Raw genomic sequence first — 14,056 nt, forward strand, 5'->3', positions numbered from 1 at the left:
AGGGTACAAGGACATTGCAATGGTGTATCTCATCACTATAAACATGATTTCTGAATTAAATTGTCAAATTCACATTTTCCAAGTGAAAATGACGTGGGTCCTTGATTATTAAAAATGCAAGGACTATGTTCACATGATTTCTATAATTACAGTTTCATAAATAATAAAGCAGCTCAAAATATTAAATATTAAAAACAAATAACAAATGATGCATTTAGTGAAGTGGTCACCTAAATGTACTGAAAGTCTCCAACAGAACATGGCATGATTGTTAAGATGTGACAGGCATTAGGGAAAAGGTTGTTGTTAGATACAGAATGTCTGAAAAACAACGTCACTTGCTACAGAAAGGATAATGTCAGAGAAACTCAGTCAAAAGACATTTCACAAAAGTGAAAGCATTATGCCAGCATGAAGCATGCTCTACACATTGTGCAGTACTCCACATATACATTTAACACTCTCGTTGTTGAAAAGTCAACTCAAAATGGTAGTTAGCCATAACAAAAATACCATAGAATGAAAAGCTTTTTAAATTGAAAATTTAGAATCACCCCTGGAAAAATGTGTTAACGTTTGTTTTTGTTTTCCAGTAACTTACCACTGCCCTGACAAACAGAACAAACACTGAGCCAGAGTGGAATGATACAGTTAAAAGAGTTTTAGATCATAGCAGAGTAGAAAAACACTGTATAAGCAGCATTGGTCAGATTGCGGTGCTGTGTTTATGCAATGAATTTCACACAGCTGTCATAGTTAACCGTCTATGATCTTATTTCAATGTTAAGTCATATTCTACTGAGGTTCAAACATATTTAAAATCTTGAAGAAGGCTATTTTCATGTTTGAGCCACTGAACATCTATATACTGCAAATAAAGTACAGGCAAATGTTGCTCAGTGGTGAACTGCGAATTGATCAATAGAGTGTTGGAGGAGGCCCTGCTGCCAAATTTCCTTTGAGGAAGATCTGATCCAGCACAATAAAGGTCAAAGGTTTAGTTGGTTGTCATGGAGGCAGGGCTACCTTTTAACAAACATGCCCCTGATGGGAAATTCAATTTCATAAAGGATGCAGATCCACTCAATAAATGCTATTACACAACAACAGATGGCTTATTCAGATATTTCCCTTCATTTTATATTCATGTATTCATTTATTTGGCAGTGTCTGGTTAGGATAACATTTAATATGTTCTGATTTAACTACTTCATTTTAACTGTAGCTGGACATGTGTAAATTCTGAACTCAGAAGCTTAAAGGATCTTTAAGATTATTCACGAAGCAATTTCACATTTCCAGCAGCAGCCTGATCTCCACAAAGACACATTCGTTCTTACAGTGTGCACTGAAGTTGGAGGGTTACACTTGAAGTCATGCTTTTTATCCCAAAATATGTTTCTTATTGCACATTGTTCTAATTTTAAGTCTTACAAACAAAATGATGGGAAAAGTTTTAGTGACATTAGATGTAAAACCTCAGGGGGAATCCAATTACATTGTTATATGCTAGTCAAAAATATTGAATACAATTGATGGTGAAACCCCATTTCAGGTTGCCAAAGGTAAAATGTTCTGTACTGTATATACTCTGTGATTATGTAGAAACAGTGATTTTGCACTATTTAATTTAAAGTGCTTTGGAAGGTCTAGCTTGTTGTTGAGTCGAAAATAGCACACCATGATTCAGCTTTCCCCTGGGTGGATGAAAGTATTTTTATCAGCATCAAAGTTGTACATATTGCCATATCCAATTTTATGGGTTTGAAGAAGATAAAGCTGCCTGCTCTTTTCTCTTGTCTTTGCTAGAAACTCCTTCACTGACATCCTGAGAGCCATTCTGTTGTCCTTGGAAGTGTTGATTGAGGACCCCAGACTGCAGATCAATGGCTTCATTCTGATCATTGACTGGAGTAACTTCTCCTTCAAACAGGCATCCAAGCTCACCCCAACTATTCTCAAACTGGCTATTGAAGGACTACAGGTAGGCCAACTGGAGAAGTTTAGAATTCCTACGAATTGTTCCTTATGAGATTAGACAGAAAAATTTATGTGGTTTTGATTGCGTGCGCTTCTTTATAAGGAGTTTTTATATTCTTGCATTGAGAGATGTACTTGGAGAAGATGAAGCAGTTGGTCCATCACTGAAGTCCTACCTAGGCACCTGTTGACAACAATGAAACATGTATATATTAAAGACAATGGGAAGGACAAAGCCAGCAGCTAATTACAAAAATTAAAAATGCTTTTCCCTCTGTCATACATTATGACAGATTAGATTTTTCTTTGACCAGGACGCTGTATTCATGTAATGAACTTAAAGTGACAAAACAAAGAACTCCGGTTTCTCTCCGATTTCTTCCTTCCTTCTGTATCAAACGTCCTTAGCTCTAAGTTACTGTAAGTCCCTTATCATTCACCAGCTTGTGAAAGTTTCCTTGTGTAAAAAGTTGCAATAACTCTTAAGGACTAAACTGCTGTAGCGTAATTTCGCGGGGGGCGTGCTCAACGTGGAGGCGGAGTCCTGGAGGAAGGGTGACGCCTCGCCTTCGTAGTCCCAGCTGTCCCAGCTTCTAGACAACAAGCCAGAACTGGGCAGGTCCTGTAAAGGCACACTGGACACTGGTCCTATAAAGGAACAGGTCCACCCCCCGGAAAGGGAGTATTTTTCCGCCGACAGTCGCGGACACACTTTTTTCACGCACCGAGTTTTCGTTTTATTTTTAGCCTTACGGGCCCTGCTCTACCAGACACCACTAAATAGCGTAAGTCCAGTCTGGTCACCTCTGTGCTATTGGTTTTTCGGTCGCGATGCACAGCGGTACACCTTTCCTTATGCCTTTGTGTTGCATTTTTCACGCTTTTTGGTCCCTGCTAACCTCTCACCGGCGCTTCCGTCCCTCAGTTAGGGGCGTGGACCTTTTACCGGTGCTCGCCGCTGCCCCGCCCACTCCCGCACTGTCAATCTGTCTTGAAAGCAGAAATGCTTCAAGGAGCACGTTCAAAACCCATCTGTAGCTTTCTGACTGAGACCCTGTATTATAAAGTGCTTGGAATTGTTGTAAAGTGGTTAGAAAATGGATGGGTGGAATCCCTGTGTCGGATGATTTCCTATATACGTCATTCACTCATATTTTAAAATGATTATGTACCGTAAATGTCAAACTTCGATAAGAACGTGAATTGAACAATGACTACAAGAGTGCTCCTTTTATATTCGAATCTCCTTTGCTTTTTTTTGCACAAAAGGAGTACGATATGAACTATCCAAACATGTCATTGAAGTGGATACTCTGGCTTCACTTGAGAAATGAATAATTGATCCTTGATTCAATTCATTTCAAGCAACCAAACAACTTAGATGGGCCAAACGGCTTCCTTTTGTTTGGAAACGTACCGTAGAAGTTACAGTATGTCAAGTTAATATTAACTGAATAGACTTTTTTGTAATCTTTTCCATTTTAAGATATTCAAAGGTAGTGGAGCACTGTCCATGAACATGAGTGTTAATAGCAGTATCCTAACTAAAATGCACTCTGGGTTTGCACAGACACGCCTATCCAAAGTACCTCCTTCTCTGTCTGATGTGCTCTGTAACAGGGGTGCTGGCACATAATACACTCCAATGCATCACGCAGATGGATGTTGTACTTCAGCGTAAAGCATTTTGTGAAGTGCTTTGGGGGTCCTTTAGGGAGTGAAGGGAAAAGCAGGTTGCTGTTTTAAGTGGTGTTGCTGTACCAGTAGGTGGCACTCTTCCTTCTGGACCAGGATTTCCAAGCCATTGCCACAGTGTAGTGGGGGAGGACACTATGACGTAGGAGGTGGTGTTCTTCACATGAAGGAAGGTTCCTGCTGCTGGCTCAGTAAAGATCCCTTGGCAATGCTCGTACAAATAGGGCCGTTGACAGTGGTGAAATTATACTTTTTTACATCATCTGGCCTTCTTAAAGTCCTGTAAAGGCAAGCATAGGGTGGAGGGTGGGATATGAAAATGAAAGACTTAAGGAAGAAAAAAGCATGATATTTACATGTAGGTAGGCAGACGTGGGCGAGATTAAGGTTTGACCTTCTCCTAAACTCTTGTTTTAAGCTCCATTAAATAACATGAAACACCACTGCAAAATGCTTTTAACATAATCTAGTATTACAGCACATCAAGTCAAACGAGTCCCTATCCAGTAATAAATGAAAACTTAATTACTAACATTCTTAAAAAAAACTAGAAACAATCACTTGAATGAAGAAGAACTTGAATATGTTTTAAATTTAATATTTTGACCGATCAGTTTGAAAAGGCTGCTTTCTACCCAAGAAGGTGTAAAATCTGTTTTTATAAGTTAAGACTAGAATTTACTATCAACCTACATTCAAAAGCATTCCCTAACTGTAAAAATGAGAAGAGTTAAAGTTGACTAATTGTAAACCGGAATACTGGAATTTCGAATTTGACAAAATTAATGGAATAAACTAAAAGAAAACTGTGGCAAATACAGGGTAAGGATTCCATTTGTGGTTGTAGTCTAAATAGATGCAGTTCTGGCAGGCTGCTGTCCACTTGATTCTTCTGAGTCTTCAATGAGAAGACTTCAAGAAGGCCTGATTCAAGTATTCAAAAACATTGAGAAAGTCAGCCTAATAGTCTTCTTTAGATAAAACAGTGAAACATGAAGTGGAGAACATGAGTGTAAACTAAGATAAACTTTTTTGCACAAAGGGAGACTGACAGGAACTATCCTAGCATGTAATTGAAGTAGATACAATACTCTGACTTCTTCAAACAATAAAGGAATAATTGTTCTTGGGATCAATTAGGTGCAAGCACCAAACAAGCTACAGTAGATGGGTCAAATGGCCTAATTTAATCTGGGAACTTATGTTATTTTAAGTTAAGTCACCTGGAGGTGGTTAGGAATGGGTATACAGTGCCAGTTTATAGTGTTAGTGTGCTACAGACCACCAAATGCAGATGTTGATTGTAATTCAATACTACATAATTAAATTAGGAATTTAAATACAAAAGAATTAGCATTTTGTGATCTTCCACTTTCTCCATAAAGACTGAAATCTCAGCAGAAGAAATTGAAATGGTAGACATGGTTATTTGATAGCTTTCTTTCATTGTATATCAGAGGATCCATTGAGAGCAAATCCAACCTCCAAGAGGAAATAATACAGGAAGTACAGATCTCTCGATTTCAAACATCTGAGAGTGAGGCAACCCACTGTGGTTCTCCAGCTACGTGAATTTCTATTACAGTAGGTATTTAGCTGACCTGTGGCTGGATTTTCCTGTCAGAGTGTCAGTATTTCATTGCTCCAGGAGACTATTACAACAAAGTCTGCTACACTAAAGGCCTAGAGCCACGCTCCCTATAGACCTGGACATCTAGCCTTCGATGACACCCTGAGCTTCACTGGTGTCCCCAGCGCTTCAATAAACCTTGTGGTTTATTGATAATTGTATTGTCCCTCCTGTGGAAATTTCTCAGTTCTGGCACAGAGACAGGACTTTCTTTTCCTGGCTGCCTTTCTTTTAGCTTTTGGAACCCCATACCCCAAGAATCTTTTATAACCAGCTGTTTTATGCATTTCCGGTGCATTCTCAGTTACCTTAACCAGCCAAAGGGTCCTGAAACCCCCCAAACCCCCTGTATTTGTAAAAACCTTAACTCTTCTTCATAGGTGAGGAAACTCTGCCTTGATCTCTTCTCTCCATTGCTCTTGTTCAACCTATTGTACATTGTCTGAGCTCTCAGCCCCCCGGTCTCAACCCCACCTGGCTCTACACACACGTGATTCAGCAGGCTCTCCCAGCCACCTGCTGCCTGTGAACCCCAAGGAGCACAGTATTTAAGAACCATAGCTCGGGGCTTAGTTGTTGAACTGCTCTCAGTCTCACTTTGCCCTGATCTGTGCGTTCTGTATTTGAGCTTCAACCTGCTTTTTTACCTGTTCCTGGTCCGGTTCCTGCTTACCAGGCAGTCTGTGCATTCCCAATCCAGTTCTGCTTCCTGGTTAATCTGTCAGCTACATCGCCCCTTTGCTCCTTGTACAACCACCTCCTTTTCAATAAACCAGCCTGTATCACACATCGGGATCCCTTCGTTACTCAAAACATTGTGAGTTATCTTCCTGTTGGCCACAGCAGAACTGTATATTGTATATACAACCAGGCTAATCCTGTTGAACAAGGACACTTCTCAATAACCTACCTAGCACACCTGACACAGCAGCAGTCAGGACTGCTGTTACCTTTCTCTAACTTGGTATACTCAGTTTAGTTACTGTGATTGAATTCTTCAGCCTGCATCCCTGTGTCTGCAGGACTACTCCCATCTTGGAGCTCCCACCTCTTTTCTTACCTGTTTGAAGAACTGAAGCTCCCAACTGTGGGTTATATACTACATTGGTATAACACCTCCTGGTTTCCCCTTACACTGCTGTTGGTGTTCCATTACAGTGGGCTACTTAAGGACATTCACTCTCTTCTTGCAGGGCTACTTTGATGTGGCTTTGCCCTTGTTCTTTAGTATCCACTGAAACGTAGTGTTTTTGCACAGTATTGGATTCTTGGGTGCTTTAGGCTAGTTTTCCTCTTGCTTTCACCTGTACTTTGTTCAGTCATCACTAAGGTCCTGCTGGCAAGAATCATTCCCATAACATGATTCTTCCACTACCATGCTTGCCACCTGGGATGGTGCTGACTGTGTGGTGCTCTGTTGGGCCTGCACCTCAAGTAAAATTTTGCAAGTGAACATTTCAGAGGGTCAATCAGGCCATAAAACCTTGGTAAGACATTAAAAATATTCAGCCACATGTCTGCAGCACCTTTCATATGAGATTTAAGATGAATCTCTTTCAGGAAAGGCATTTTTCTTGCCACCCAACCATACAGCTCCACTTTTTGTATTGACTGAGATATTGTCAATGTATTCATGTCAGACATAGATGTTTGGAGAACTTTCAAAGTTACTGTTGGCTTCATAGTTGCATGCCATACAAGTTTCCTGCTTGCCCTGATGCTCAGTTTGGAAGAGTAGTCTGAGCTAGATAGTGTCTGGTTGAGATGATACCATTACATTTCTTAATGGACCTTCTTGTACTCAAAGGAATTAGTACCTTTCTCCTGATCTGTGCATCTAAATGTTTTATTCCTGATTGGTTCTGAAAGCTCCTTGGTCTTCATGGTTGATCACTATATGACTTATATCTGAGGGAACATATGAAGACATGCATTTAATCTGATGTCAGGGTAAACCACTTGGATTACACACATTTCAGGCTATGCTTTTGCAGTTGACATGATTTAGGGTTGTCATAGCAAAGGGTTTCAACACCTTTGCAATTCAAAATCTAAATATCACTAAACATCAAATTTACATACCATCATTTTTGTGTTTACCTATATGGAGTAGGATGAGTAGATTATAAATACTGTATACTACATGTTGTGTGCCCTGATTTGAATGCGATAGCAAGTTCTGACAGCAATGAAATGTGGAATTTTGCAAGGGCGTGACTGTTTTTTCAAGGCACTATATGTGCAGTGGTTACAAACAGTATCTGCTGTACATTTTAGTGCCAGTCTCTTGAACTGGAGTTGTAATAGTGAAAATAGTTTTTTGTAGCATTGAAGCCTGGCAAATAAATTGTCTTTGGCATTTCAGATGGTTTTTAGTCATTGTCAGAAACGTTGTCCTAAATTTTGTCCTTGGCAACAGCAATTACGGACTCTTGTTCTGGCATGTGTAGTTCTGAATAATCTCAAGATGACCTCTGAGTTTGTGTTTTTACAAAAAGCTTCTCTTTCCAGTGATTTTGAAGTTGATGTCTCTGTTTTGTTGATAATGTGTGAGCATTCACAAGGAGAAGGAGATGTTAAGTGATCCATAATGCATTATAGCAGGTTTACTGTATTGTACAAGTCCATAATGTGTCGTGACTCTATAGTATTTGAGTTATGTGAGAGAGCATCATTCTTAATCATTATATTTTTTCATATCCCTGAAATTAAAAAAGAAACCTAAACACAGAAGCATAAACAATATTACCATTAGATTAACAAATTTAAAAAATGGTAGAGCCAAAATGAGAACTTACTAATTAATTCCTAAAGCATTTATTTATTAAAGTATAGTTGGTCTTTCACCTGGAAATGTTTTAACTTTTGATATCCATACCTGAAATGGAAAAATTTGTGTTGGCATGCTCTTCTGTTCTGAGTTCTGTATGATTCATTCATCCATTTTCAGTTACTGCTTTATCCTTAATCCAGCAGGACATACTGTAGAATGCAACGTGAGGCTACTCCCTGGATAGGATGTTTTTGGGCTGTGAAAGCAGAGCAGAGCACTAAATGAAAACCCATGCAGACAACATGCATACTGTGTACAGAAGGCAGTACAGGGGTTGTCATGCACACATTTATTTCTCCTCTGCATTCACACCTGAATGCTGTCATGTTAATATTTAAAGAGATGCTGATGAAATTGAGGCTGCTTTTTCCTTTGGATTCCAAAAAGCCTATTTTACTTCAACGTCTCTGTGAAGGTGGGGTTTACATTGATGAGAGGGCAGAGGAATAATATCAGCAGACACTTACCAGAATTTCCCCTTGCATGTCTGAAGCAGAGAATGAGATTTTTTTTTTTAAAGAAGCCAAACGTAATTAAAGAAGAAGCTAATGTGTCTACTGTGTGACAGCCGATAGCTCGATTGGTTTGTCATAATTATCACAGTGAGGAAGCAACTAACGAAAAGCTGAAGTTGTAAAGTAAGGAAATTTTGCTGGGCATTATTTCCTATTCAATTGTGCAATTTGCTGGGAAACGGCAGCAGGAGCTTTTTAAATAGATATGGAAGAACACTATTCTGGTATTTATTTTACCAAAATAGTGTTCTTCCAAGGAAACACTGTAAAATTGTAATTGTGTAAAATCCAGAAGAGCTGCCAATACATAACTAGTTTGTGCTTTGTATCCAAAAAATGCTATATAGAAAATATAATTCAATTAATTGTCACACTAGTACTGTATACAAAGATACTTTATTTCTGATTTATATATTTTCATGTTTTATTCTCGGTGTGAAGTTTAAGGGAGTAGCACCGTGTCACCATGGTTATTCATTGTTGCCTTGCAGTGCTGAGGATCTGGGGTCAGTTGCAGACGTGCACTACTATCTGTGTGGAATCTGTATGTTCTCTCTGTGTTTGCATGGGTTTCCTTCAGGTGCTCTCTTTTCCTCCCACAGTTCAAAGACATACTGGTAGATGAATTGCCTTCTGGGAAAATTGTCCCTGGTGAGAGTGTGTGCATCTTTGTGTGCCCGGTGAGGGACTGGCATCCCGCCCAGGATGTATCCTGCCCTGTGCCCGTTGTTTATGGGGATAAGCCCCGGCTCTCTCACATATCTCTGTATTGGATGAAGTGGATGGAAGTTTCAGAGCCATAAAATGGTCATTCGTAGCTCCCTTATTAGGCTAATTTATTTTTCGAATCAAGATTTTTCATTTAATTCTAACATTTCCACGTAAAATGTTCAATGCAGATTATCTTTTACTTGACAATTTGCACTACAGTATACAGTACTACATGTGCAGCTGTGAAGAACTGATTCTTACATGTAATATTAAATGGTTATATTCCACAGAAAGCTGTAATGAAATAATAATGGAAATTTCAGTTAAGAAAATAGATAATTTAAGAGCCTATACCATGATTCGACTGCCCTGCGTAACAATGGAACTGTATACAGGTGCTGTGGAACAAACTCTTGTATAAAGACAGTACGGTTTATCTGATTTTTACACACATGTTTATCCACTGCTCTGCTGCTTGTCCCAGCAGAGCTAACAAATGCATAGTATCTCAAAATATAAACAAGTATTGCCCAAACGTAGAGTTTAATTTTCATTTGATAGTGTGGGTGATATTTTTCCTGTGAGCTTCTCAGATCATATGTTATGGTGATAATTGCTTTATGAATGTGGGGCCCCGAGATGAATGTCAGCAGTAAACTAAAATCTCAGTAGTGAGACTTGGCTAGATTTTAAAAGTCTAGTCTAGATCAGTTTATTGGCCATATACAATTTCTTGTATTAGGAATTTGTCTTTTCGCATACCCCAGTTTGCTCTCCATGAAACACACAGACAGGGAGAGAAGCTTGGGGTCAGAGCGCAGGGTCAGCCATTTATACGGCGCCACTGGAGCAGCTGGGGTTAAGGGCCTTGCTCAGGGGCCCACCAGAGTAGGATTTCTCTGCCAGCCGCAGGATTTGAACCGGCAACGTTCCAGCCACAGGCTGGATTATATAATGTTATTTGCCATTCATCAAATGTCATTAAAGAACAGCAGTTACACTTTAGCTCTGAAGTAAAGTAAAATCTTTTGTTTTACATATTTGTGAAAAATGCCGCTTTCTTTTCATAAATGAAGAGTCAACAGAATTTACAGATCTCCAAAGTGTCCAAATACAATTTTCAAGATTTTAAAAAATCAGTTAATTTTCCCATTATGATTAGCCCTTTGGAGAAAGAGATAAAAGCATAAACCTACACAGGTTCCAGTACTGCAGGAAAAAGCTTATGTACAGTATGTCACTGTGTAGGCAGGAGTGATAGATCCCAGATACAAAATCAGAATTAATTTTAATACACATTTTAAGTTCTTCCTATTAGGCATTTCAGAGAAAGAGGCTATGAATTATGGGAACTTTCAGATAATACTTTGCAGGAAAAAAAAAAATGAAATTTAAAAATATGCATAAAATCCCAACAGATGTTGTGTACTTTCTGATAAATGTATAAAACAAGGCTCAATCTTCATTTTCACTGTTCTTTTCTTTAACATCATACAGTATCATGGTATGTGAAAGAAATTACTTTGAATTGTTGTTTTCACTGTTATTTCTTAATGTAGCAGGAAACCACACTTCAGAAAATCATCCTCACCATCCCCTCTGAGAATACTTTTGAATGAGGTTCTAAAATAAATGGTATCATTTAGTCTTGTTTTTTCCTTCTGTGCTCTTACTCCATGCACATAAACCAGTACAGTTTAGTCTGCATTAGCCATTACAAATCCACAAGAGCAGCAAGCATAAATGAAAATGTTATCTCCAAGCTTGTCACTAATTCATCCAAGGTCAAAATCAGTCCAAAGGCACAAAGGGATCTGTGAGAAACCCCACTCTCGTTTTACCTGGGAAAGACCGATTAAGTCTGTCCTGACATACTTGTACAAAGACTCAACTCCTTAGCTTTCATAATGAGATCACTGCTTTTCTCTGCTCATATGGTACTTTTAGTGTCATTTGTTATTTCACGTAGTTCTTTCCATGCTTCTTTGTCATTTTAATCAATATTTTCCCCTGTTTTATTTTCAATGAGCAAGAAAACAATCTTTAGTTCAGTCAACCACTCCAATTAAGGAGGACACCTAATTGTCTTTATGATTAAGGGTTGTTGATTAAGGCATTTGCTACAGTTTTCCCACAAAATTAAAACTTGTGAAAAGAAAAATAAGCTACTCGTTATAACAGAGAGTTTCTTACCAAGCTATTCTGTCTTTTATTGGGCTTACTTTTACTTGCTTTACAATTAACAGTTGATTTCACCTTCTCTCATTAAATACATCTCCATGAGATATATTTCAACAATATCCTAGATTTGACATGGACTGGCATTCTGTAATTCTCAAGATTGTCCCTGAATGCTTTTCTAAAAAAAAAAAACCTTCACACCAAGCATACTGTAACATGGAACATTCAGGCTGATGAAGCATATGTATTTCATTTGATTAATGATCTTCATATACAGTATTGAGACTTCTTGTAACTTCCATTGGTCTTTGCTGATTATGAAACATTTTCTTTTCTCATACTATCTGGGACACATTTATGAGCAACAACTTTTGGACCTTTTTACTTTTAAGAAGGAAATGCAAGGAATGTGATCAGTAGAACATTTCATTGACTGGTGGTGGATATCTATGGGGATGTATCCTGCTGTGATAAAGGAAAAACATGTTTGCTTTTATTTATGCATTAAAAGCTTATGAATAAGGCAAAACCTTAGTAAAATAAATAACTTTAGCTATATGATTCCTAGTTTCAACTATACCAATACAAAGGTAACAAAGATTTTGTTTGTTTGACTGTTCTCTTTGTCCTAAAATCAAGTGGGTTGATCCAAATCTCACTATGACTAAACAAACTTTTTTGCACATTTTATTATTGTTTAATTATTTTATCCTTCCTTGTGCCTGTTGGATTAAGCAGTTAGACAATGTATGGATTGATCATCTAGTTTAATACGATAGGTTGTGTCAGGTCTTCAGGGCTTCTGAAACTCAGCTGTAATTCCGGTTTGTGTAATTACAGCAGAAACTTGTGAAATATTATGTTAAGGGAAAATTAAGATGGATTGTCATATAACCGTACAGCCATGAAATGATTTGTTTGCGACTGCAATTAGCTTCACCAGTGAAGTGATTCTGCCTGTTGGTATGGAAACCCATCTAGCCAATATGAGCATAAAAATAAATGAGAACAACAGAAAAGCATCACACCCATATCTCTGAATCAAAGGAGTGTCTGAATAAATTCCTGCTTGTACAAATATAGAGTGTAGTAAAAGAGTCATTTTAACAGGGACTTTATTTTATGGACATTTTATGGGTAAAATCTAATGGATATGATCTATTTTTAGGCAAAAAAGTCACAGATATAATTTCTACAGTATACAGTATGATTGCATTTGCAATCCTGCAGCAGCACGATCTAGACATGAAACTCCTTGTTTTGTTCTTTCTCAAGGACAAAGACCACAGCAAACAGAACCGTCTCCCAGCTCATATGTAATAAAAGACAGATAAAAGAATAGAATACAGACAGCTACGATTGTTAATTACTGACTGGCAAGGGCCTTCTTTTTCATGACAAAGATCCTAAGGCCTTATAATCAAAAACTGTACGAGAGTATTTGGAATCATTATCAGAAATTAAAATCAGATTCACTGAAGCATTGTCTGGCGTAAAGGTTTTCTGCATAGAACCACCTATTAGAGGAGCTGCAGTTCAATATCAAAAAGGTGTTTATTTGTTAAATGGGTAATTTTTAAGAATTTTGGTGCAAATGTTAATTGCCCAGAAATATTTTCTATATTGAGTCAAGTGAAGAATGCCTCTTTATGGAGAGAGAAAGCTCTGTATACCATATTCACTGACAATACAAGCACCAAACAAGATTAGATATATTCTTTCAGTGTTCAAATTCATTAATTATGAAAGGCACAAATTTGCATTTGTCATGCTCAGTTCTCCGTTAAATTTCTTTTAAACAACATTCTGTACATTTCTCAGCAATAGGTTTTCATTTCTAATTTAGTACTTCAGATGGTTCTTCTGTCAAAAGTTTTCTGCCTTTTTATTTCCAGCAACACGCTGACAGCTTTACTTAAGAAAAGAATGCCACGCTTTTCTCTTTTTATTTCATTATGTAATCGAAACTTAGATAGTTATTACTACAGAGTTTCTGAAAAACAAATAGGGGAAGTGACTAATCTTAACCTGTAAAATTTCCAATAGAGAGCCGTCTACTATCGAAACAACTATACTCTATTAGCTGTTCATTTGCACAATTGCAGATCATACCTAGATTGGCTATATTCCTCGTTTCTTAGATGGAATGCAGTGATCATTAGGGAAATGTTTACCTACTGACAGTGGAGTTCTTTATTATTTTTCAATGCATGTCAATGAAATTAAATGTCAAGAGAGAGCGTAGTTTTGAATTTTGCATTTTAAATAGTTTAAGAATAAATAACAGAATGGGATTTTGATGCAGAATGCATAAATACCTTTTAGCATTGCATTAAGAGGTCATACTCAGTAGCCCTCAGAGTAATCTGACTTTAAATGAAAAAGTCCTCATCAAAATGAGATTGTTTAGATCTCAAAGCTCTGCACTCTGAGTGAATTTTAAATCCTATGATTAATAGCAATAATACGATGCACCCATATTAACCAAAATTGAGTGTTTCTTTTTAAACC

At 37.8% G+C, this 14,056-nt stretch overlaps 1 protein-coding gene across 1 annotated transcript in view; it reads left to right on the forward strand.

The window, feature by feature from the left end:
• LOC102690479 (clavesin-1) overlaps nucleotides 1-14,056 on the forward strand; it is a 35,455-nt gene that overhangs the window by 6,052 nt on the left and 15,347 nt on the right. Inside the window, exon 3 of the mRNA XM_006633907.3 lies at nucleotides 1,810-1,984. Within this exon, the coding sequence (XP_006633970.2) occupies nucleotides 1,810-1,984 (175 nt within the window). The remainder of the gene's footprint in view (nucleotides 1-1,809; nucleotides 1,985-14,056) is intronic.

The sequence above is a fragment of the Lepisosteus oculatus genome, chromosome 6 (genome assembly GCF_040954835.1).
Source record: "Lepisosteus oculatus isolate fLepOcu1 chromosome 6, fLepOcu1.hap2, whole genome shotgun sequence".
NCBI lineage: Eukaryota > Metazoa > Chordata > Actinopteri > Semionotiformes > Lepisosteidae > Lepisosteus > Lepisosteus oculatus.